General features: G+C 46.2%; 1 protein-coding gene across 5 annotated transcripts in view; it reads right to left on the reverse strand.

Annotated features, from left to right (window-relative positions):
* Window positions 1-200: 200 nt before the first annotated feature.
* The window catches only part of LOC109736337 (1-phosphatidylinositol-3-phosphate 5-kinase FAB1B), a 32,636-nt gene continuing 6,053 nt past the window's right edge, over window positions 201-26,783 (reverse strand). For all 5 annotated transcript variants that reach the window (XM_020295563.4, XM_020295570.4, XM_020295577.4 and 2 more), the window contains 4 exons: window positions 26,521-26,676; window positions 9,201-10,685; window positions 8,398-8,658; window positions 201-832 (listed from right to left, as the gene is read on the reverse strand). In XM_020295563.4, coding sequence (XP_020151152.1) covers window positions 488-832; window positions 8,398-8,658; window positions 9,201-10,685; window positions 26,521-26,676 — 2,247 coding nt within the window. In that variant the 3' untranslated portion in view covers window positions 201-487. The remainder of the gene's footprint in view (window positions 833-8,397; window positions 8,659-9,200; window positions 10,686-26,520; window positions 26,677-26,783) is intronic.

Here is a 26,783-nt window from a genome sequence, read left to right on the forward strand (position 1 = left end):
GGATGAATATAGATATATTTTAGAGCATAGTTCACTCATTTTGCTCTATATGTAGTCACCTATTGAAATCTCTAGAAAGACAAATATTTTAAAACGGAGGGAGCATTTCTTTACCGAGGGGGTATTACCTCCATCCCAAATTACTTGTCTTAGATTTATCTAGATACATCCAAGTAATTCAGGGCAGAGAGAGTAGAAAATAACAAGTAAAATATTGTCTATAATGGTAAGAAAAATGATTCGATTCTTTCTACAGGGTATGATACATCAGTGCACTAAACTAATGTTTATACACACTATACACTTGTTAAGTTTCTATCTATAACTTCAGCTTGATTTTGTACATCTTGATCTTCCAAAGAAGAAAAGAATGAAGGCGCCGGAAAATCCGGCCAGTAAAAAAGGATGAGCAAAATTGCAACGAATCAAAATATATATACGTCATCAAAAGAAAAGGAGTAGTTATTCCACAATAGTTCCCTGCATCTCAACGGTCCAGCAAGGATGATGATCCCATGGAGACGAACTGATCGCTATCCTGGCCGCTGTCAGCCACTTGCTTGCTAGGGATAATTGCTGCAGGCGACCATTGATCTGGGACAACAAGAAAGTAGGCTGACATAGCTTTCCTGAAACGCTTTTTGTACTGCTTTGGTGAAATTACAGTTGGTGATACATTCTTTGGTCCACCTAATATTCCTGAAGCTTTCACCCATGTCTCTAGATGTTTGTCCCATGTATATTGCCTCATAAAATCAATGATTCCCATAACAAGCTCGTGCTTCTTCTCATCAACACCGACAAGTAAAGAGTAATCCATTACGTCAATAGACTGCAACAAAGTTACCAATGTTTGTATCAGAAATTGCACATGCTTATTGTGCGACTAAAAGCATGACATATTAACTCATTCAGAATTCTACCAGACTAGATACTTCCTAGGCAAGGCCCTACCTGTAAGCAAACATTATATCAGATCATCTTTTTTGTTTGTTATAGTATTCATCTTTTAACTATATGTAATAACTTTTCCGCATTTCAAAAGGCATTACTTGTTGAGAAACAAATATTTCTAGCGGGCTTGAGTTACCAATATTGAGAATGACTGAATGAGTAATGATACATTTGTCGTCTTAAACGTACCAATATCGACAACACGCATTTCTATTACTGGATCTTTCATGAAATGTAGTTTCATACTCCCTCCGTCCCATGATATAAGACGCTGACTAGCTTGCAAAAACGTCTTACATTGTGGAACGGAGGGAGTAATTTATACTCAGTTTCATTTAAAGAAACATATTTTCATTCAGATTGATGGTCAAAGTCTGACAATGCAAACCATCAGATGCAATAGGAAAATGATTATGTACACCTGCTCCTCATATACCACAGAGATGAACTGATTATATAACTCTTTTTATTACTTTTCATATACTTATCTAATAATTGCTAGAAACCCCAAAATGGATTGTATGAAAACATTCATTGAGTCGATGTGTTTCATTTTATTTGCACATATACTGTTTTTGTATGTAAAAATGGTATCTTGCATAATCTAAGGCTTCCGATGAATTTTTTTCATAAACCTTATATTGTGGTATCTTGGAATAATTCAATGTATATTGAGAATGATAAAGAGGTACACACACACACACACACTTATATTGTGTGTGATTTCCCATGGTGGTAGAAAAGTGATCGTAGCTAACTGCTGATATACAAAATAAGGATGGACTATGTCGAAAAGTGCAAGCAAAGGCCAGGCTCCATAGAGCCCTTTTTTTTCAGAGATTTCTATACCTAAATAAATTCTGAAAAAAATTATACATGTACGCATATAGTTGTAGTATAACTCCGCCTATGTCTTCTAGGCATAGCCGGTCCCAAGCCCGGGTAAAGGAGGAGGGTTGTGATAGGCTTGGCGAGCCAATGTAAAAACTAGCCAGTCTCATAGGTATGAAACTCATTTGAGCGAGAGTAGTACTAGGATGGGTGACCTCCTGGGAAGTCCTCGTGAAAGGGTTTCAAATCTAAGGGTTGTGATAGGCTTGGCGAGCCAACGTAAAAACTAGCCAGTCTTTTTGGTATGAAACCCATTTTGGCGAGAGTAGTACTAGGATGGGTGACCTCCTGGGAAGTCCTCGTGAAAGGGTTTCATATCTAGCCTACCCCAACTTGTTTGGGATAAAAGGCTTCGTAAGTAAGTAAGTATGTACACATATAGTTGTAGTATACACGTATAAAATTTCATAAACATACGCATTCATATGTGATCTATACAAAAAAGACAAATACACAAATTAAAATAAGTTTTTTCTTTGTTGTATTTGGGTCAGATATTTGTCTTTTTTGTGTAAAAAAAACGAGTACATATGTGCGGTTTCAGTACTACTAGGTGTGAGGAGGAGGTTCGCCTTGATGGGCAGGTGGTGCCTCAGAAGTGTTAGAACAGGGTTGTGCTGTGTGTGTAGTTATCATATTGTATAGGGGCTTCTTTACTTATTTCCCTTCATGTATATGTGCTGGCCTGTTGGCCCAATGGAATATATGCTCACTTCATAACATGGTATAAGAGCTAGGGTTAGGTTCCCCAGCCGCCGCCGCCTCTGGTCGCCGCCGCCGGCCGCCGCTCCTCTCTTCATCGAGCCTCTCCCCTCTTCTTCCTGGTAGCCGCTGCCGCCTGCTGGTCCAGGCCGCCGCCGTTCCAGGCCGCTGCTGCCGCCGTCCTTCCCGGCCGGCGCCGCCGCCTCAACCTGCTGCTGCTGTTGCTGCTCTTCAACGAGCTGCTGTTGCTGCTGCTCTTCTCTGCTGCTGCTGCTGCTCTTCTTCAACGAGCTGCTGCTGCTGCTCTTCTTCAACGTGCGGCTGCTGCTGCTCTTCTCCTCCTGGTCTGCTGCCGCCATCAAGCTGTGCCTCCTGCTGCTGCTGGTCTTCAACAGCTGCTGCATCTGCTCTCTGGAATGGCGCCCTCCACCACCACCGGTGCTGTCCCAGTCCCACGATGTCCTGTTATCTTCAACGGACAGAACTACAGGGACTGGGTGCAGCACATGAAGCTGCACATGAGAGGCCAGCTGGTCTGGGAGCACCTCTCTGGTGCTCTGCCTTGTCCCCTGCTGCCCACTCCTCCGGCTGAGTTGGCCTTCCTTGTTGATGCCGATGAAACCAAGCAAGGTGAGATGCTAGATGCTTTTGAAGAGGCCACTGAAGAGTATCAGAATCAACTCCACTTATACAAGCAATGGACAAATAATGATGCTCAAGCCTCTTCTATCTTGGTGAACAGCATGGATGTTGATCTCACCATGGATGTGGTGGCCCTTACCACTGCATATCAGGTGTGGGAGCACCTTCGCCATCGCTATGAGTCTACAGGGGATGCCATGTATCTCTCTGTTGTTCGTCAAGAGCAACAACTACAACAGGGAGATGCTACTGTGGATGATTTCTACAAGGAGATGTCGGTGGTGTGGCGCCAATTGGACTCTCTGGGAGCTGATGTTTGTTGCAGATGTCAGTGTTGTGTGTGGCAACAAGCTAACCTGGAGGTTCGTCGCCTCTACGACTTCCTCACTCGCCTCCGGCCGGAGTTCGAGCAGAGTCATGCTCAGCTATTGGCACGCCGTCCTCGGCTCTCTACTCTGGAGGCCCTTGCTGAGGTGCGATCTAAGGAGGTGTGTCTACGGAGCACGGGCTTATTGCCATCCTCTTCAGCAGTCCCGGCTGCCCGCGTTCCACCACCGCTGCCTGGTGTGCCCTCTTCTACACAGGTGGCAGCAACCTCCACTAGTGCTTTCTGCAACTACTGCAAGCAGGATGGTCACGTGATCATGGAGTGCATCAAGAGGAGGAAACAGGGTCACCGAGGTGGCCGTCCTCAAAAGGACTCGGGAAGCTCCTCTAATTCTCGTGAGGGCTCCCTTGAGAAGGTTCACCAGGAGATGCTCACCTTGCTGCGCCGCCTTACTGCTTCTGCACCATCCTCAGGTTCTGCTGGTTCTGCTGGTCAGACGTCTGGTCCACCATCGCACTCTTCGTCAGGTACATCTTTGCCCTGGATTCTTGATTCTGGGGCCTCCTTCCACATGACACCACACAGAGATCACCTTTGTGCTGTCAACTCTGTGCCTTCTCCACTTACGGTTCAGACTGCAAATGGCACTTCTCTTCTTGTTGCCGCAAGAGGGACTCTTTCCACGTCTTCTTTTCATGTCCCTGCCGTTTCTCATGTTCCTAAACTGACTATGCAACTTCTATCTGCTGGTCAAGTTACTGACTTGGGTTGTCGTGTTATTCTAGATTCTGACTCTTGTTGTGTTCAGGATCGTCGTACGGGGACTCTAGTTGGGATCGGTCCTCGGCGCCATGACTCTCAGCGCCTTTGGGAGCTCGATTGGCCACACCTTCCTTCCGCTGCGTCCTCTAGCCAGTCGGACATCACCACCCCTGTTGGTTCAGCTGCCACCTCCACCACATCCTTCGCTCAGTGGCATCATCGATTGGGTCACATTTGTGGCTCCCGCTTGTCTTCTTTGGTTAGGAGTGGTGTTCTAGGGTCTGTATCTGGTGATAGTTCACTAACTTGTATGGGTTGTAAGCTTGGCAAGCAGATACAACTCCCCTATCCTTCTAGTAATTTTGTTTCTCAATGACCTTTTGAACTTGTTCACTCTGATGTATGGGGTCCTGCCCCCTTTGTTTCGAAAGGGGGTCACAAATATTATATAATTTTCATTGATGATTTTTCTCGCCACACTTGGATCTACTTTATGTCATCTCGTAGTCAAGTGCTTCAAATTTACAAGTCATTTGCTACCATGGTTCGCACTCAGTATGATTCCTCTGTTCGAGTTTTTCGTGCTGATTCGGCTGGCGAGTACCCCTATCTCATGCGCTTCGTGGTTTCCTTGCTGAACAGGGTACCCTTCCTCAGTATTCCTGTCCTGGTGCCCATGCTCAAAATGGGGTGGCTGAACGCAAACATCGTCACGTCCTTGAAACTGCTCGGGCTCTTCTTTTATCTTCTGCTGTCCCCCCACACTTTTGGCTGAGGCTGTCTCTACCGCTGTTTACCTCATTAATATTCAGCCTTTTGTTGCTCTTCAGGGAGGGATACCAGTTGATCATCTAGGTGATGGTCCAGCTGATTATAGTGGTCTACGCCTGTTTGGTTGTGCCTATTTTGTTCTTCTCCACCCTCATGAACGCACCAAATTGACTGCTCAATCTGTTGAATGTGTTTTCCTTGGCTACAGTTTGGAGCACAAAGGTTACCGTTGCTGGGACCCTATTGCTCGGAGACTGAGAATCTCCAAAGATGTCACTTTTGATGAGTCTTGCTCCTTCTACCCTCGTCATTCTTCTACTGCCACCACCGAGTCGTTAGTCGAGCCTCTCTCTTTTTTGACTCTACCTGATTCTTCACCTTTATCGTCACCTTGTAGGTCCACTCCTAGCCTTTCACCTGTGTCTGCTCATGAGCTTCAGCTTACACAGGATGAGGTTTCTATTCCTGACTCTCCTACCCGGGTTGAGCCATCCACTCTCTCTCCTTTTCCTTTTACCTACTCCCGTCGTGCTCAGCACCCTTCTCCCTCTGATGCGCCACCTTCCACTTCCCCTCTCTCTATGCTTCCTTTTGTCTACTCCCGTCGTGCTCAACACCCTTCTCCCTCGGATGCGCCCACTTCCACTTCCACTCCTTCCCTGTTGGGTCCCATTCCTTCAGAACCACCTACCCCTCCTGCTCCTCGGTATAATCTGTGTGATCGCCACACTCTCCAGCCTCCTGCGTACTATGTTGCTGTTGCTACCACTCTTGTTGAGCCGTCTACGTATCGTGAGGCTGCTGCTCATTCTGAATGGCAGCATGCTATGGCACAGGAGATTTATGCTCTTGAGCGCACAGGCACTTGGGACCTTGTACCCTGCCTACAGGCGTTAGACCCATCACTTGCAAATGGGTCTACAAGGTTAAGACACATTCAGATGGTTCTCTTGTGCGCTACAAAGCTCGTCTTGTTGCGCGTGGCTTCCAGCAGGAGTATGGTCATGACTATGATGAGACTTTTGCTCCTGTTGCTCACATGACCATTGTTCGCACTCTTTTGGCTGTTGCTGCTGTTCGGCAGTGGTCCATCTCTCAATTAGATGTCAAGAATGCCTTCTTGAATGGTGAGCTGCGGGAAGTGGTCTATATGCAGCCGCCTCCTGGCTATACTGTCTCTGATGGCACTGTCTGTCGCCTTCGGCACGCTCTTTACGGGCTGAAACAAGCTCCTCGTACCTGGTTTGAGCGTTTCTCCGCCGTAATCACAAGGATCGGGTTCTCTGCTAGTGTTCATGATCCTGCTCTGTTTATTCACACTTCTCCTCGCGGTCGCACCCTTTTACTACTCTATGTTGATGACATGATTATCACAGGGGCTGACCACCAATTCATTGATTTTGTGAAGTAACGTCTACATGAGCAATTCTTGATGACTGATTTGGGTTCTCTTCGCTACTTTCTTGGACTTGAGATCATTTCTTCCCCTGAGGGTATTTATCTCTCTCAAGAGAAGTACATCCACGATCTTCTCACTCGTGCCTGCCTCACTGATCAGCGCACGGTTGACACTCCTATGGAGTTTGGTCTCCATCTTCGTCCTGGTGAGGGTGAACCCCTTGCAGATGCCACACACTACCGCCATCTTGTTGGGAGCCTTGTCTATCTAGGCATCACTCGTCCTAACATTTCTTATGCTGTGCACATTCTGAGTCAGTTTGTCTCTGCTCCCACTCAACTTCACTACAGTCACCTTCTTCGTGTTCTTCGTTACCTTCTGTGGTACTGTGACTCGTCGCTTATTCTTCCCTCGCTCCAGCTCTCTTCAGCTTCAGGCCTACTGTGACGCTACCTGGGCCAGCGATCCCACTGATCGCCGCTCTCTCTCTCTGCCTATTGTGTTTTTCTTGGCTCCTCCCTGATTGCCTGGAAGACCAAGAAGCAGACTGTTGTATCTCGCTCCAGTGCTGAGGCTGAGCTGCGAGCTATGGCGTCCGTGACTGCAGAAATTACTTGGCTACGGTGGCTTCTTCAAGATTTTGGTGTTTCCACTGCTGCACCGACCCCTCTGCTCTCCGACAGCACTGGGGCACTCAGCATTGCCCATGATCCTGTTAAGCATGAGCTCACCAAGCACATCGGTGTTGATGCCTCCTACACGCGTTCTCAGGTGCAAGACAGAATTGTGGCCCCTCAGTATGTGCCCTCGAAGCTTCAGCTTGCTGATTTTCTGACGAAAGCTCAGACACGGTCCCAACACAACCTTTTCCTGTCCAAACTCGGTGTCCAAGATCCCCCTTGAGTTTGAGGGGGGGTGTTAGAACAGGGTTGTGTTGTGTGTGTAGTTATCATATTGTATAGGGGCTTCTTTGCTTATTTCCCTTCATGTATATGTGCTGGCCTGTTGGCCCGATGGAATATATGCTCACTTCATAACAAGGACACCTTTCGATATTTGGGGTCAATGCTGCAGGAGGATGGGGGTATTGATGAAGATGTCAACCATCAAAACAAAGCCGGATGGATGAAGTGGCGCCAAGCTTCTGGCATTCTCTGTGACAAGAGAGTGCCACAAAACCTAAAGGCAAGTTCTACAGGACGGCGGTTCGACCCGCAATGTTGTATGGCGCCGAGTGTTGGCCGACTAAAAGGCGACATGTTCAACAGTTAGGTGTGGCGGAGAGCGTATGTTGAGATGGATGTGTGGCCACACGAGGAGGGATCGAGTCCGGAATGATGATATACGAGATAGAGTTGGGGTAGCACCAATTGAAGAGAAGCTTGTCCAACATCGTCTGAGATGGTTTGGGCATATTCAGCGCAGTCCTCCAAAAGCTCCAGTGCACAGCGGACGGCTAAAGCGCGCGGAGAATGAGGTCGGGGTAAACCGAATTTGACATGGCAGGAGTCCGTTAAGAGAGACCTGAAGGATTGGAGTATCACCAAAGAACTAGCTATGGACAGCGGTGCGTCGAAACTTGCTATCCATGTGCCAGAGCCATGAGTTGGTCGCATTTCACCTTTAGCCTACCCCAACTTGTTTGAGACTAAGTTGTTGTTGTTATTGTTGTTGTTGTTGTTGTTGTTGTTGTAGTATGTGTTCTTTTGTGTAACATGCAAATAATCAAATTAGTTGATGAAATTTTATACATACTTTAAAGAATATACATATGTATCTGTAGAAATTTTTTGACATTTTTTGAAACTTCTAAATATATTTTTATTTTTATTTTTTTGAAAAACGAGTTCCATGGAACTCGGTCTTTGCAACGCCGCTCTCTGGACTATATACTAATACAGAGGTACACAATATCTGGCAATCAAGTATGCAAATAAGTTGTACTTACAGCAAGGAATGCAGTATCATTCCAAACAGCTCTCTCCAGAAGCCGCTTTGCCTTATTCCCGACAAAAATAGGGGAAGTAGGCATCGCTTCAAGCAAGTTCTCGTCAAGAAGTACTTTATCGCTACCATTTGAATCAGGGTTATATCTTGATCTTGTTGAGCCCTTCAAATCATATAATCTTGTCACACGACGTTCAAATAAAAGATTTTCCATGGCCAGAACATCCATCCTCACCTCCTTTCCACCTTTCAGGCTCTTAACCTATTCATTCCCAAAGGATAATATTGAGTAAGAGATCTAAAAATAAACACTTCTGAAGATTACATATACAAATCAAAATCTCCCACTCAGAAAACCCAAAATGAGGTTGTGACTTTGCAAAGAGAAATATAGCTTCGGCCGCTACTTTCTGAACAGAGTAAAGCATTATATCTGAAATTACATGTAATGCAAAATGTAGAGGTTCATTTTCTACATGGCTAACCACCCGAAGTTGGGAAAATATGACTACGTAAATAACATCAGTATAGAAGGAGGGCTAGTTCCCTCCAATACATTCACTCACTAATAGTTCTCCGGAAAAGACAACTAATATAAATAGAATATTCAGTTCCATCCAGAAAAATAACAATCAGATATAGGCTTTTCCAATATAAGCGATCCTTAACAAAATGAAGTCACCTAAACTATGGTACTATGACCATCAGAAACTTATATCCGAAAGGCAGAGCAAATAAATTTTATTGTTCAGTCAGTGGAAAAGGCGCAAAGGAATTCATGCAGAAAACAGTAATGGAAACTACCTGATAAATACCAAGAATTTTTGCAATGCAAGTAGGACTGCCAGTGCAAATTGACTCGGACAGATATTTAAAATAGTCTGGAGCAAATTTCATGAAAGACTCCAATTCCGTTTTGGTAACCTGTTTAATTATGAACCTGTCATCCAGTGATTTTGCAAAGAAAACATTACTCTTGCCTCCTTGAGCACCCCATTTCTTGCAACGACTTAGTGACCTGACAAAGTCACGCTCCGATGGACAGCATATTCTCCTCAATGCATCGAATTGTTTCGCATAGTAACAAATTACTGTGTACTTCACTTGTTCTAGAGGACCTTCATCTCCAAAATTAACCTTTATGTGAGTTACTTTACCATATAAAAGTGGATCCGAAGTGGATGGGTTCTTGCTTCCTGGAATGGAGACAATATTGTCGTCTGTTGACACAACAGTTCTTAGAAGTTCAGAAGTAGTTTCATCCACTGATTCAGTTAAGGATACACTTCTTGAATCACAAAGTGGGGGTGAAGTATCCGTTGCTTCTCTTTCCAGCTCATCTGACAGCTGAAGATGGTATTCATGAGAGGCAAGTGCATACGAGATGATGCTAGTAGGTTCATCATCGTATACTCCAATAACAGTGTCATTGATCCCTATAGGAAAGAGAAATTTGGGCCCAATCTGTCGCTCCACTGCCCTTAAGAAAGAAATATAAACAGGTGTATATTCAATGAGCGCATCAAACCTTTTTGAACGACTCCACTTCTTGTTAAGAGAACGGTACAATTGTAAAAAAGGCATTCCTATCCAATTGGAATGGTCCTCTGCACTATCCCCTAGCTTATTCAGCAATACAGAGGCATACGAAGGTGTAGTATCGCTGATATGTTCTTCTGAGTCCTCTGACGATGCCGTAGAATCTGGCAATGTTACCTTGCTAGTGACAGGATCATTCTCACCAGTCCATTTTGCATCCAGTGCATTCGACACATCCAATAAACTGGGAAACTGCCCTTCTGAAAGGGTTCGTCGAGCAACAAGATCAGGCTCAAAAGGAACTGAATCCCCATTCACACTGACGCTGCTGTACAAAGGTGTTTGGATATTTCTTTGGAGGAAATCCGACTCACTTGTCCGTATCCGCTGGTCAAGATTACAATAACTATTACTTCGATCAACTCCGCTGCAATTCTGTCCACAAATACTTTCCTGGAGGTTTTCAGCATATTTAACATCTTTATTAGCAGCCACACTGCCACTATTTTCTCTTTGAGGCTGTTCTGTGACATTTGGATCAGCACCACCATCCACGGAATGGATTGTCTCCTTATCGCCTTGCCTGGTGTTAGATAGTTCATGGCGATTCCTATCTGATCTTGCAGCAAATAACAGCCTTTGATCCCACAAGTATGAATGGAAGAGTAACTGTCTCCTCAGCCTATTAATCTCGAGAATGTCTGGTTGACATTTCGGCACTTCCTTTTTCAAAACTTTATTCAGACATCCCTAATTAGTAGAATTAGAAATCAATCAACTTTTGACCTCTTAAAAGTACATACATCCAGGACTAGAAGAAAGGAATGGAATCTTTTATGGTGCTCAAATCATTTCAAGGACCACTTACACAAATGTTCTGGAAATTTCTAGTTGATTTCATGTTCTAACAAAAAAGGATGACATTTTTCGATAAAGGGCGTTTTATTAACTCAAAAATGTAGCATCAAGCGGATACAAAGCATTATGAGTGACACCCGGCCTCTGCATAACTAAGATGCATACAGCCAATTCTAAAAAGTTTGACAAAAAAAGGATGACATGGTAGCACCTTTGTCTTTTTGTGTTTGTTATCACTAGATCTGTCCGCTACTTAATACTCCCTCCGTCCCAAAATTCTTTTCTTAGATTTGTCTAAATACGGATGTATCTAGTTACGTTTTAGTGTTAGATACATCCGTATCTAGATGAATCTAAGACAGGAATTTTGGGACGGAGGGAGTATGTGTTGAAGTATGAGGATTGCCCAACCTTCTCCATCAGTTCGGTCCTTTGGTTCAACTGGTTGGTGCATAAAAGTTGTTAATATGATATCAAAGCCAAGAGGTCTTGGGTTCAAGTCTCGGCTTTCACAAATCAAATAAAAATCGTTTGTTCTCTTTCTGTTCACATGTAGGCCTTATCAAGACACACGTGAGTGTGAGTGTTTTAAGTATATGTGGATTTACCTAACCTTCTCCATCCGTTCTAACTTTTGGTATATGAAACTTAATATGGATAAGACTTAAACATGGACAGAAAGAGGGTGAGTATTGTTTTTAGTTCTAATTACAAAAGCACTCACACTCACGTGAGTAAATCCACATTGGAAGTTTCATATACTTGACTCTGAAAGATTCATATTTGCATCTGATTCATATTTGTAGACCCAAGATTTCTTGGCTCTGATACCATATTAAGTTCCATGCACCAACCAGTAGAAGCAAAAGTCCAAACTGATGGAGATGGTTTGTGCATATTGTTGAAGTATGTTTGGATTGCAGGACGTCGTCGTGGAAGCTTGGTTCTCCGTGGACGACGCGGACCCGTTCCAGCGGCTCGTGCGACGCCTGCAGGCCACGCCCGCAAGCTGACTAGTTGGAGCGCACGCACGGTTGGTAATGTCCGGCACAAGCTTGCCCTCTCCAGAGAGTTGCTGCTACGGTTTGACAAGGCCCAGGAGGACAGGACCCTCACAGCCCATGAGGAATGGCTGCGCAAGCAAATCAAGGGCTCCTACTTGGGGCTAGCGTCGCTTGAGCGCACCATCGCCCGGCAGCAGTCACGCATCGCCTCTCTCAAGGACGGAGACGCGAACACATCCTTCTTCCACCAGCAGCGCTCCTATCGCCGCCAGAAGAACCAGGTGCACAGCCTCAGCGTTAACGGCCATGCGCACACTGACCATGCCGACATGGCTGCCGCCGCCTACGCGCACTTTGATGAGCTGCTTGGCAACGAGGTCGACCGCGACTGCTGACTTGACATCACGCAGCTGATCACGCCCTCAACAAACCTCCTTCAGCTCGATGCGCCCTTCGACGACGACGAGATCTGGAACGCTGTCAAGCGGCTGCCCGCGCGCAAGGCGCCAGGGCCTGCTGGCTTCACCGCCGAGTTTCTACGCGCCTGCTGGCCCACGATCAAGGCCGACTTCGCCGCCGTCTTCCAGCAACTCTACGTCATGCGTGCGCGCGGGTTCGCGCGCCTCAACCAAGCCCTGCTCACCCTCCTACCCAAGCGGGCCGACGCGAGCTGCCTGCGCGACTATCGGCCAATAAGCCTTATTCACTTGGTTGCCAAGACCTTCGCGAAGGTGTTGTCGCTCCGCCTCGCGCCCAAGCTCGACACTCTTGTCAGCAACAACCACCAGAAGGCCTTCATCCCTGGGCGTAGCCTCCACGACAACTTCGTCTTGGTACGACAGTCTGCTTGCTTGCTGCTGCAGCTGGGCGCGCCGCGGGTCTTGCTCAAGCTCGATCTCGCACGGGCTTTCGACTCGCTGTCTTGGCCTTTTCTCTTCGAGGTGCTGAAGCAATACGGCTTCGGGGACAGATTCCTTGAGTGGCTGGCGATTCTCCTATCATCTGCCAGCACCAAGGTGATGCTCAACGAGAGCCCCGGCCCCCCAATTTGGCACCGCCAGGGCCTGCGCCAAGGAGACTCCATGTCGCCGCAAGTGTTCGTCCTGGCCGTCGACACCCTTGGTCGCCTGTTCAAGCGCGTTGCAGAGCTCGGAATCATACGTCGCCTACACCCCTCCAGATCGATCCCACCCATCTCGCTTTATGCGGATGACGTGGTTCTATTCTGCCACCCCCAGCAGGAGGACATCGACGCCGTGAAGGCAATCCTACAACTCTTCGGCCGAGCTTCCAGTCTCCGCGTCAATTTTACCAAGAGCACCGCCACGCTCATCCGCTGCGACGACGACGCCGTGCTGCCCGTCGTCGAAAGCCTAGGCTGCCCAATCGTCGCGTTCCCCATCACATATCTGGGCATCCCGCTGACCATCAGACGCCCAACCACCGCGCAGCTGCTACCCCTCGTCGACAAGGTCGCTGGCAGGTTGCCCACCTGGAAAGCCTGGCTCATGAACCGAGCAAGCCGACTCGCGCTTGTGATATCGGTGCTCGCCGTGATACCTCTGCACCAGATGCTTGTGTTGGTGCCGCCCAAGAAGATCCTCCGGATGCTCAAGCGGATTCAACGTGGATTTCTTTGGGCCGGGCGCGCCGAGGCCAATGGCGGTCACTGTCATGTTAACTGGCGCCGCGTTGCGCGGCCTCGATGCCTAGGCGGGCTGGGTGTACACGACCTGGAGCGCATCGGCATGGTACTAAGGACCCGCTGGCTCTGGCTCAGGAAAACTGACGAACGCCGTGCCTGGGCTGGTCTCAGCCTCCAGTTCTCGGCCGAGGAGCAAGCCTTTTTCATTGCGAGCACCCACACGTCCATTGGGAATGGCCACAGCACCAAATTCTAGGAGGACCGGTGGATTGATGGGCGTTCCGTGCGCGAAATCGCCCCCATGCTGCACGCCTGCATCCCCAAGCGGCGACGGAAGAGCAGGACAGTTGTTGCGGGCCTGCAGGCTCATCTTTGGGCACGGAACATCCACGGCATCCTGGGAATCCATGAAATCAGCCAGTACTTGCTGCTCTGGCGCCTTCTTGAGGGCATCACACTCTCCTCCGAGCCTGACAAACTGATTTGGAAGTGGAACGAGGCCGGCACCTACACAGCCAAATCTGCCTACCTTGCATCCTTCCACGGGTCAACCACATGCGCCAACTGGAAGCTCACTTGGAAGTGTTGGGCGCCACCGAAAGTAAAGTTCTTCCACTGGCTCGCCAGCCTCGACCGTTGCTGGACGGCGGATCGGCTTGCTCGACACGGGCTCCAGCACCACACGGCATGTCCCTTGTGCAACCAGGCTCCGGAGACGATGCATCACCTCCTGCTTGCCTGCCCCTTCTCACGGCAGGTTTGGCACGAGATCCTTTCCTGGATGCGCATGACATGCAGAACGCCGGATGACGACAGCTCCCTGCTCGACTGGTGGCACAGCGCCAAGCAAGATACCCCTCCGAAGATGCGCAAGGGACTTGCATCCGCGACACTTCTTACATCATGGATGATATGGAAGCATAGAAACAACTGCATCTTTGATCGTGCACAACCAACCATCCACAACATCGTCAGCAGAATCAAAGACGAAGCCAAACTTTGGGCTGATGCAGGCGCCACAGGGCTTAGAGTTGTGCTGCCCGCCACTTGGGATGTACACTAGTGTCCGCTAGATTTCTGTGAAACCGCCTCCTAGGAGGATTGTAGCTCCAAACTCTCTCCCTTTTCAATGAAATGAAACGCAAAGGCCCTTTGCGTTTTCTCGAAAAAAAATACCATTACCCAAAAGATTCATATTTGCATCTATGCACACATGAAAGTTGAAAACAAATGAGTTGGGTCTTATTCTCTACAAAGCAAAATGAGTTGGGGCTTTAATGGTCACAGTTATATTTTGCTGAGTTGTGCGTCGACAGATGCTAGATTTTCTTAGTTCTAAGCTCGTCCTTGTAATCAACGGATCTAACAATCAAAATCATCCTGATGTTTAGCATCAACCACGCGTGGTTAGCATACGGTTATCCCACTAAATCTTTCCCTAATAATAAAGCACGGATTGAGTCTGTTGGGTTCACCGTCGTGGCCTTTTTCCAAAAGAAACCATTTGCTTTTCAGTATTTGAACATGCAATCCCTCTTTTACTGGATGTCAAAAAACGTTTCATTTTTTACAATAAGACCCCTGCCTCTTATCCAGACGCATCCGCTTCCTTTTTCCAGTTGCGGCGGGGCAGGAGAAGAAGGGTGGGACGGGCAGGAGAAGTTGAGGGGTGGCGCCCTTGCCGGCGGAGGGCTACAACAACGGCAGGGAGGCGGGGCCGTATGCGTCAGACGCGCGCGCTCGCCTGCAGTCAACGCGGACGCAACGGCCGTCCATGGCGGCTCGGCTCGATCAGGAGGACGAGGGGAAGGGCTCGCGAGGGTCCGCACCGGGAATGGAGCGGAGGCGGGTGGATCTGGTGATTCCGAAGGAGCTGCGGCGACGAGTGGCTCCATGAGCGGTGACCTGCGAGGTTCAAGCGGCGGCTGCCATGAAGGTTGGGCGACGGCTCTGCCTCGCCACGGTTCCTGCTTTCTACCAGCCGAGCCCACATCGCACTCGCGCGCTGCACCCTGGACCGTTTCTGCACGCACGCAGCTGTGCCTGGCTGCCGCGTGCCCGAAACGACCTCCTGCTCGACCTCGAGTTCCCGCGCACCCGAGCACTTTGCTCGCACCCTTGCCTCAGCCACTCGCTCCCGCGCATCCATGCTAAAATCCACACGCCCACCGCTGTCTTCTAGCCGCAGTCGACGCCATGTTTGCTCGCCGGCATCACATCCGAGCTCCGCCGTTTACTCTCTGGAGAAGATGAGTGTTGTATGTTTTCTTTGTAAGGAGCCGAAGCCCGCTTCTTGCACGAAGTCCACATTCAGTTGAGATGGCTAGCGCAGCAGTTCTACATACTGGAGGTCAAGGGATCAAATCCCCATGGCTCCTCATTTTTTCTTGTGCATTTTTTGCTCGCCCGGTGGTGTCAAGTGCCGGCAATTATTGAAATAAGAGGATGTGGCAACAACTACAACGTCAATAATTTCACAATTGGATGGTATGAATCAAAGTCTAAAATCTATTGGCTTCAAATTGTAAATTGAAATAAGAGGATCTGGCTTTATGTTTACAACTTGGAAATGGCCTAATTTTATCCGTTGCTTTTCACACAAACTCTCGCTCAATTTAGTTTTCATGTAGAGTCAAATTTAGGTGCATTAAATTCTACGTGACACTGCATGCACAAATTCTATATTAGAATAGATTTTCTGATGTTGGCTTCAACATTTCATGAAAGATTCACATTCTTGAATGCACAAATTCACATTCTCAAAAGAAAAGGTAACAGTAACGAAGTAGTTATTACTTTTTACAATATGTTTTTATTACAATCCACATATTTTATCTTTGTAGATTCTACAAGTTCTTAAGCTCACTATGAAAAATCATAAGTTTCTTTTATAAGGTTCAGTAGGTGCTTCATGTTGTACTGATAAGTTTCCATTAATTTGGAAGATGTTAGCTTCACGTTGCTCTCTTTAGCTGCCATTTGCACTTGAAGATCATTATCGAGGCAGGAGGTGAGGAAGTGGTGATCGGGCTGCGAGCTAGGGTTATGGGGTTGGCTGGGCCTTAGGTGGGACGGCCTGGTCGGTTGGCCTGGCTGGCTGGCTGGTTGCTCAAATTCGATGTATATGGCTTTTCCCTTGCCGATAGCTCGATTTGATTTTTTTTTTCATGTCTATGCTGTAGAAGTGCCTGTAGTATTCAAATATAGTTTCTCACATAGTAGTACTGGGCGCACTCATTGTTAAAGTCAGTTGTAGTGTAAGAAAATCAAAGAAAACATGTAATGTGAACAATGAATGAGATGACATACCTTCTAGATGTTCTTCAGCAATTTTTGCTCTACTCTTTATTTATAAGGTGAAAAATAATTGCCTATAATAGTGCTATATACGGTTTTCGCAAGCACATGTGTTCGCGTTTTTATTATTTCCTTTTTTAAACATAGTACAAACGCAGGCGCTCATACGTATGAACATATATTCGTTCTTATGAACACACGCACGCGCATTCTATCGTTATGAGCACTTTTGATAAACTGAACCGGCACATCATTTTAAGATTGAGGAAGTCACTATAGACGCCTATGTAGTCGATGTGAACGTCTAGCTCCCACTGAACACACATTGCCAAAAGGCCTAGAATAAATCCAAAAAAATACGAGCACCAATGTCAAGTCTAGAATTTGAAGTTCCTCAATCTTAAGGTTGCGACCCATATTTTTATTATTTCCTACCCGTTGCAACGCACGGGCCCTTTTGCTAGTTTTTGTAAACGCTGGATCCCACGCCGACCGCTCAATCCCTCCTCTGCCCGCTACATATCTCACGCGCCGGGCCGCCCCTGCTCCTCATCTAGCACGGCGCCCCTCCGCACCCTCTCCTCAGCGGTGCGCCTCCGCACCCGGCGGCCCTTGCTCCTTCACCAGCGCACCTCCACGCTGGACCGCCGCTGCTCCGCTGCCAGAGCGATGGCACGCTCGGCCGCCGCCTCGTGCACCTTCATGCCCGGCCGCCGCGAGTGCGTGTCCGCTCCACGCCTACCCACGCACGCCACCGACGGCCCTCCTCACCTCCCACGAGACGCCCGAGGAGCTCTTTCTGCGATAAATCCCTCACCAATTGGCGCGCCGACGACACCCATATCCTTTCCAGTAAATCATGTTCCGGTATTTATCACAAATGGGAAAAAGTCTCATCACTTCCGTCATCGGCCTCATCTGAAGGTTCGAGATCCGCACAAGTCTCCACCCTTCCGTCGCCGGCCTCATCTGAAGGTATTCTTCCCCGGCCTTGTCGTTCTGCAAGAGACGAGTGAATGTTCCAGCAGATTTTGTTTTTTATTCCACCTCCATTTAGTTTCGACTGTGGTTACCTGATAAACCATGGAGGACAAGCGCCCGCCCTAGCAAAGCAGAGAAATTAATTGTCAGAACTTGTTTGGTTTTGATGCTTCCAGTTGGCATTTGCATATCATCTTTTCATACTTGCTGAAGCGCTACCTTTCTTAAAAGTAGTACGCATACAAGCCGCAACCCTGAGTGAGCACAATTGTCCTATGGCACGTAATTCAGAGTTTCACTTTTTAGTACTTGAGAAGTGCCATTTTTCTTGAAATTTATACAAATACATGCTGCTGGTCTGAGTCAGCACAACTGTTCTACGGTGCAAAATTCAGAGTTTTGCTACACATTCAGATTACTGAGACCCATAACTGCAAATACTTTAGAGGAATGTCGTGTAATTGCAACAATTATCAATAATAAGGTCTTGTATATTTTGTAATTTTCAGGTCCTTTGATCGGTCTATTCTGCGTCAAAGGTCCCCTTCATCTGTGGCAAATTCCGCTGCAGCCTCAATTGTATGTGTGCTTCAATCTATTTTCATGTTGTTTTCTTGGGCCTTGGTGTTTTTTTTCTTGGGTGTTTGATGAACGCTTCACAAATTAAGCTACTGTTAACAATTTCAGAAGTGTAGGTTGGCCTGCAGCTCGTGTGGGTGGAGGTGAAGCATGCTTTAGTTTGTCCCTCATAAGTTGTTGCCGCCAATGTTTTTAAAGCTGTAAAGCAAAGCGAGGCGCTGGGGGAGGGGCGGGGCTCACCGCTTAAGCGCTAGAGCGTCAAGCGAGGCGACGCTTTAGACTGATCTAAACCTAATGGGCAGTAGTTTAGAGAACCATTTAGTGAAACATATATACCATATGTTGCTGGTTGTAAAGCCCACATAACATCCATCCATTCCACCCTCTTTGCACTTGCTCTTCTTCCCAAAGAAAATGCAGAGGGCAGGAGCCATACCTTGTGTTGTTGGTCTAGTGGAAGAGGGTTGCACCAGAGGAGGGGGGAGGAGCTGCAGCCGGAGAGGAGGAAGCTGCTGCAGATCTGAGGAGGAAGCTGCCACCAGAGGGTTATGTTGTGATCCAGATTCAAGAATAAAGAGAGAGGCTAACTTCTGACGAGCGAGCGGAGCGAGGCCCGTCGCTGGTAGGCTTGGGATAAGTTGTTTGTAAATCCCCGGCATTGTAACCTCCCCCGATATAGTGAATATTTGTTGGCTTGCGCCCATGGTTTTTTCTCCTTCGTGTTGGAGGAGCTTTCCACGTTAAATCTTGTGTCTCCTGCTTGTTGTTCGTTCTTCGTCGTGTTGATTTGCCTGTCGTATCTCTAACAAGTGGTATCAGAGCCTTGTTTCTGTCTAGGGTTTCGACGACAAGGCATCGATGAAGTTCGATCTTCCGCTGCTGGACTATGACACGAGGTTTTCCTTGTGGCAAGTGAAGATGAGGGTTGTGCTGGCGCATCCCGATCTGGACGAGGCGCTAGATGGCTTAGGTGGAAAAGAACCGAAGGCGTGGACCGAGGATGAGAAGCGCAGAGATCATAAGGCTTTGTCTTTGATTCATCTTCATCTATCTAACAATATTTTGCAAGAAGTGCTGGAGGAGAAATCTGCAGCACCTCTCTGGCTGAAACTGGAGTCGATCTGCATGTCCAAGGATCTGACCAATAAGATGCACATGAAGATGAAGTTGTTCACGCACAAGTTGCAAGAAGGTGGTTCAAGAGTATGATGTGTTTGATGCCTTTATGGATTGGAAAGTTATGATAGAGAGGCAAACTGAGAGGAAGGTAAAAATACTTCACACTGACAATGGTATGGAATTCTGTTCAAAAGCTTTTAACAGTTATTGCAGAAACTTGGGCATCGTCAGGCACCACACCGTCCCGTACACTTGAATCTGGGAATAGTTTGGATCAAAACTTAATTTTTGGTTTGGTTTTTGATTTGGTCTCACTAATTTGGTCTCTACTGGATCTAGATAGACAAACAATTCGGTTCGGTTTGGGTTGTGGCTAATAACGGATTGGATAGGTTTGGGTTGGGTTCAGACTTATGGGTGGAAAACTGCTGCAAACTATGGTTTGAGACCGGATTGATCGATTAGTCTGAAGCGAAGGTCCAAATGCCACCGCCTTCCCAGCACGCTCAGTTGCTTCTTGTCAATCTATCCATCGTCCAGCCCAAGCTTCGTCCACGTGCGTACTCGTGCCATGGACGCCTCTGACTTGGAAGAAGATGATCTTGACTTGGACCTGCTGCACCTCCATGACCACGCCAACGACAAGGGTGACATCCATGACCACGCCGACGCCGGCATAGAACCTAGGATGTTGGGAATAAGCCGTGACAGGCACGGTGGCGACTGGCGTGCGTGTGCGCCAGGAGCAGTCCGTACAGGGCACGGGCGCGTGTGTGCGTGCGTCGACAGCGCGGCGTGGGCATCGGGCGCGCAAGCCGGCCGCGTCGACTGTGTGCATGCGCGTCGGGCGCGCAAGCCGTGGAGCACGGGAGTGGCGAGTGTGCGAGTGGGGTGCGTCGAGAGCGCGGCGTGGCGCACGAGTGCACGCGCGTATAAGTCCCCTCCCGTGTATTGTACCAAGCGGATCGAGTTCGTGCTCGAGGAGAAAAACAGAAAAACCGTCGGTTCGGCAAGGTGTTTGTCCGTGACCAAATTCTTTATGTCCATTCTCCCGCCATGTCTTGTTGTCTCCGGTGATCGCCGGTGCGCCATGAGTCCTTTTTAGCTAACATAGGAGACGCCAGCGACCAACACACCCTGAGCAAACGATCATGACCTGAACGGCAACTGCCTTCTTCAAGTTTGTTTGTATCCAAGTTCCAACACCCGAGCAGCAGATACTCACTAGTTAGTTACACAGCTGTTGTGCTTTGTCCATGGTTTGAGTTTGTGGATTTAATCCAAAACTTGGAAACAGTTTGAGCTGGATTGGGTGGAAAATACGTATAGTTTGGTTTGGTGTAGATTCTAGCAACAAGTTTTTGGTTTGGATGCTAGAGCTATACTCATACAGTCTGGACTGGATTTGGCCTGGATGTCAAACTATTCCCAGGTTTACGTACACTCAACAGAATGGTGTGGCTGAGCGCATGAACAGAACTTTCATCTCCAGGGCTCGCTGCATGTTGTCCAATGCTCGCATGGGCAAACGTTTTTGGGCTGAAGCCGCCTCCACCGCCTGCTACCTCATCAACAGGTCACCATCTATTCCACTTAATAAGAAAACTCCCATTGAGGTATGGTCTGGTACACCATCTGATTATTCATAGTTGAGAGTTTTTGGTTGCACTGCATACGCACACATTGATAATGGAAAACTTGAGCCTAGAGCTATTAAGCGTGTGTTTGTTGGTTACGGTTCAAGAGTATAAGGATAAAGGTTATGGAATCCTGAAACTAATAAGGTTTTCGTGAGCAGGAGGGTTATTTTCAATGAATATGTTATGTATCATGATGATCTGTCCACACTCCACGGATACTTTTGATGTAGAGCCACGACGAGTTACTATGCAGGTGGAGCACCTTGATGAGGAAAATGTAATTGTTGATAATGATGATGTTGCTCCAGATGCACAGGTTGATGATAATGTTGATGATGCTCCAGATACAGAGGTTCATGATGATGATGTTGTGCAGCACTCAACCATGTTTTGCAACGATAAGTTCAGTCTCTTGCAGCCGGCAGAACAAAGTCATTAAGAAACCTAAACGCCTAATTGAAGAGTGTGACATTGTTCATTATGCTTTCAGTTGTGCAGAACAGGTTGAGAACATCCATGAGCCATCCACATACACTGAAGCAGTTGCTTCCGGTGACCGCGAGAAGTGGATTGCTGCTATGCAGGAAGAGATGTAGTCACTTGAGAAAAATGGCACATGGGATGTTGCGCGCTTGCCTAAACAAAAGAACACCGTTCGCTGCAAATGGACCTTCAAAGAAAGGAGGGTTTGTCTCCTAGTGAGCCCGCGAGGTTTAAGGCAAGGTTAGTGGCCAAGGGCTTCATTGAGATACCAGGTATTGATTATAATGATGTGTTCTCTCCAGTTGTGAAGCATAGTTCCATTCGTGCATTTTTTGGTATTGTTGCTATGCATGAACTTGAGCTTGAGCAGTTAGATGTTAAGACTATTTTTCTGCATGGAGAACTGGAGGAGATTTACATGGACCAACCAGAAGGATTCATAGTGCCTGGTAAGGAGAAATTTGTTTGCAAATTAAAGAGGTCCCAATATGGTTTGAAACAGTCTCCGAGACAGTGGTATAAAAGGTTTGATTCATTTATGATAGCACATGGATTTAAGAGGTCTGCACATGATAGTTGTGTTTACATTAAATTTGTTGATGGATCACCTATATACTTGTTGCTATATGTCGATGATATGTTGATTGCTGCCAAGGGCAATAAAGAGATCACTGCTTTAAAGGCGCAGTTAAATAGTGAGTTTGAGATTAAGGATCTTCGTGCTGCTAAGAAAATTCTAGGTATGGAGATTATGAAGGATAGAAAGTCTGGTTTGTTATTTCTTAGTCAGCAGAGTTACGTTGAGAAAGTTCTTCATCATTTTAACATGTATGATGCTAAGTCAGTAAGCACTCCCATTGCTCCTCATTTCAAATTATCATCTTCTAATTGTCGTAGTACGGATGAAGATTTTGAGTATATGTCAAGAGTTCCATATTCTAGTGTTGTCGATTCTTTAATGTATGCCATGGTGTGTTCTAGGCCTGATTTGTCATCTGCAATGAGTTTGGTCAGTAGATACCTGGCTAACCCCGGTAAAGAACATTGGAAGGTTGTTCAGTGGATTTTGAGGTACCTTCGTGGCACTTCAATGCTTGTTTGAAATTCGGCAGGACTAATGAAGGACTAGCTGGCTATGTGGATTCAGATGTTGCTTCCAGCTATTTGGACAAGAGGAGGTCCCTTACAGGTTATGTGTTCACTGTTGGTGGTTGTGCCGTGAGTTGGAGGGCAACGTTGCAGCCAGTAGTTGCCCAATCTACCACTGAAGCAGAATACATGGCTATTGCAGAAGCATTAAAGAATCAGTTTGGCTGAAAGGTTTGTATGCTGAGCTTTTGTCGAGATAATTCTTGCATTAATCTGTTTTGTGACAGTCAGGGTGCCATATACCTCACTAAGGATCAGATGTTCCATGAGAGAACAACACGTTGATGTCAAATATCATTATGTTCGAGACATTGTTGAGCAAGGTACACTGAAGGTATGCAAGATTAGTACTCATGATAATCCTGCTGATATGTTGACAAAGCCAGTTCCTGTTGCTAAGTTTGAGCTTTGCTCAGACTTAGTTGGTATAACACATTAGCCCTAGTGGCTGTTTGGCGCCGAAAGTGTTTTCTTTGTTGTTCAGGGAGGAGGTTCTCGTTCATGCTACAAGATGAAATTTGTCTCAAGGTGGAGTTTTTGTTATGTTGTGATCCAAATTCAAGTATAAAGAGAAAAGCTAACTTCTGACGAGGGAGCGAAGCAAGGCCCGTCATCGGTAGGCTTGGGGCGAAGTGAGTTTGAAGTTAGCCCATGTGGGCCGCCCCTGACACCTGCCCCCCCCCCCCCCCCCGCCGCCGCGCGCGCACGGTACGGATCAGTATTGACCTAGGTCGCCTGTGTTATATATATCCTTTGTAAGCCGCCGCACGGGTTAAGTTGATCAGTTGTAAATCCCCGGCGTTTGTAACCTCCCTCGGTATAGTGAAGATTTGCTGGCTCGCGCCCGTGGTTTTCTCCCCTTCGTGTTGGAGGGGTTTCCAACGTTAAATCTTGTATCTCCTGCTTGTTTTTCGTTCTTCATCGTGTTGATTTGCCTGTCGTATCTCTAACAAGAGGAGAGAGGAGAGAGCAGAAAGCCTGGGCACGCATGTGGTTTTGATTCTCTTTTTCTTTCCCCTCCTGTAACTGTTTCACATGTGACCCAGTTTTCCCGCCTGAAATTTCTGTGCCCCCGCCTGGCTAGTCTAAAGTGTCTGCTCTGCACTGAAGCGCCAATCAGGACGCCTAAGCAGGCGCTTCAGACGCTCTAATGTCTAAGGCGGACGCACCTGCCTAAGGCGAGTTGAATGCCTTGAGCCTGGAGGGCGCTCTAACGCTTAAGCGTCGCTTTAGGGACGCTTCACAAACAGTGGTTGCCGCCATCCTCGCTGCCACCGCCGGAGACGAAACTTGTAAGCCTATTCTCCCACCCCCCCCCCCCACCCGGTTCTTCCCCTTTGCTTTCGACGATCTATGTTTATGTTATTACTGTTTATAAGTATCTTCAGTTGTTCTACCTGATAATCTTAACTTTTCCGTTGTTCTATGTTGTAGTCGACAAGGAGGCCTACCTGTGATGCCCGTGCAGTTGAAGATAATTGCAGGCCAGCCTATGATGTCAGGTTGGAGGCCTACCTATGATGTCAGGTGGTTGTACACGGAAATTTTGTGGGATAGTTTGCAGATTGGGAGTTTATGTTTTTCTTCGTTAGCTTTTAAGATTGTTGTAGTTAAAACATGATATGGAAGCCTCAAATTGAATACTGTGAGCTATGTTACAAATTAATAGTAGTGGCTATCTTCTACATCAGCCTCTGTTCAAATAGTCTATTTTGTATGTTTGTTCAGGGAAGTTGATTATCCTCGCATACAACTACCCTCCACTCAGAAAGCCTCAGATTGAATATAGAGCTATGTTGCCAAAGATTAGAATGCATTATTTCCATAGAAGTAGGATTATTTGATCCTATTCTGAAATATTTTTTAATGATGATATTTGGATGGGCACGATGTGGTGCAGGTTCCGCCGATTCTGGAAACACACGGCTGAATGGAATCCAACAGAACCAATGCTGCAGCTATAGCATCCTATATTTCGTGATGCATGTTTGATTCGGTGATGACAGCTATGTCATCCTATATATTCTTTCACTTGCATGGTTCCCTTCCATTGATGTTGTAGCTGGTAAGTATAGGCATGAGTGGACTAAGTGAGAAGAGTATATGATTGTAGGTTGCAACTTGCTAATTATGCGGCCGTGTTCATGTATGTGTGCCATTATCAGCTAACATCTCTTCTTTTTTCTCATAGTTGCATTACTGGAAGGTGGATCAGGGTGCACTGTTGATTTTGATTGGCCCGAGAGAAATCAGGACACTGCGACAGACAACCTTTTGCTTACTAACCTCAAAAATATTTGAAGCATAAGTTTCTAACTACAAAAACGATCTCATAACCTTGCCTGTGACATTGCACCTATGATGAGGAGTACGGCAAATTTTACAAAAAGAACATATATAATTTGTGGTAGTAGAATTACATTTAGTACTGAATATTTGATTGATGCTCCTTATTCCGTATGGAGCGAAGCCTACAACCTTTATATCTAAAGCAGTTTAACTTTGATACTAGGCAATGGGTATGCTGAGCTTTGCCACTTTCTGAAGTGCGTTGAAATAGGAGTTCCAGTTCTTGATTTTCAGTTAACTGAAGATGAGCGTTTGAGGAAAGAGGAGAGGGAGGCACGGGAAGCAAAGAAGGGGAGAAGGGAGAGGGAAAAGGAGAAGTTGCTCAAGAAGAAGAATATTAGAAACGCCTTACCAGTAGGAATTTCGTTGCAATGTTCTCATGGATTATTGGATGACAGTCTTCCTCTTGATTGTTTTGTTTTAGGTAAGTTCACGATCACATGAAAAATATGTGATGGATACATGGAGTTTTGTGGGTAACCTGAATTATTGTGCCTTTTTCAGATTTTTGTTTGGAATTAATTACTCTGATCAACAGATCAGCTTCTAAATCATTCGTCCTTTGTCAATGCTTTGTATGATGGGTTCAGTAAGATGATGGCATGCGATTAATATCTTGTTCAGGAGGTTTTGACCACATGAAAAATATTATTTCTTGCCAATGAAGATTTGCATGTTTGTACGCCTACTTTGTAGTAAGTTGCCATATTCAGATTAATTGTTGGACTACCAGGGGCGTGAACTGCTAACAGATAGTGATGATCCCTGAGTCTATTATAAGTATAATTTTCTTTTGATGTCTTTTTTATTGATTTTTCTTTATGATAATTATTGATTTTTCTTTATGATAATAATTGAGAAATATTACCATACTACCAGATATATCTATTATATTTAGTCATTTCCTTTTTGGGTAGACATGTGTTATGTTTCTTAACATTTTTTTATTTGGACTTAATTTGAACATACAAAGAGGGGACTTGGATGTCTGTCCACTCTAATTTGACTCTGTGAAGTTTCGATTTGGATATTTGTATTTTGATCGAGACTTATAATACATTCATCGAGCTACGTGAAAAACTAAGGGAACTTATAACATGACTACAAAAGAATGCTAACAAGTGATCCCTAGGTAGTAGCTCCATATGTTACGTATAAATGGGTTGATCTTTCATCTTATTTGCACCTTCTTCATTTGTTCATGTCAGTTATTTTGCCTCCACATGAGAAACATTATTATTGGCGATATATCATGTATATGGATGAAAAACTATGTAAATATCAAATCATATTTTGATAATTATTTGATGATAAGTGAGACGTGCGTTGCACATGCAAGCTTACTTGTGGTATAGTTCAAGCCATCTGTCCGTGCCGTTGGAGCTGTCTATAGTGGTGTGACTTTTCCATGTGTTGAAATTACAATTAAGCTCTATTTTAATGGATATGTTACAAGAATGTGGTATCAAAAGGCAGCGCACCTCAAATTCTAACTTTTCCTTCCGAAACATGCTTTCAAGTTCAGCAATGTAATTGGTACATTCCACATTGAGAGAACTGCAGTGAGCCTTTTTCTCGGAGATCAGGTGTAAAGTACGTGATACTTCATCAAACAGAACCTTTGCCCGGTCAATAACCTGTCAAATTTGATCAAATGTCAGCCATTGAGCTGAAAACCAAACAGTTCTATGATAGCAAACTATTAAAAATGAAGAAATAACTTTAACATGTTTGACGAAGGCAG

Source organism: Aegilops tauschii, chromosome 4 (genome assembly GCF_002575655.3).
Source record: "Aegilops tauschii subsp. strangulata cultivar AL8/78 chromosome 4, Aet v6.0, whole genome shotgun sequence".
Lineage (NCBI taxonomy): Eukaryota > Viridiplantae > Streptophyta > Magnoliopsida > Poales > Poaceae > Aegilops > Aegilops tauschii.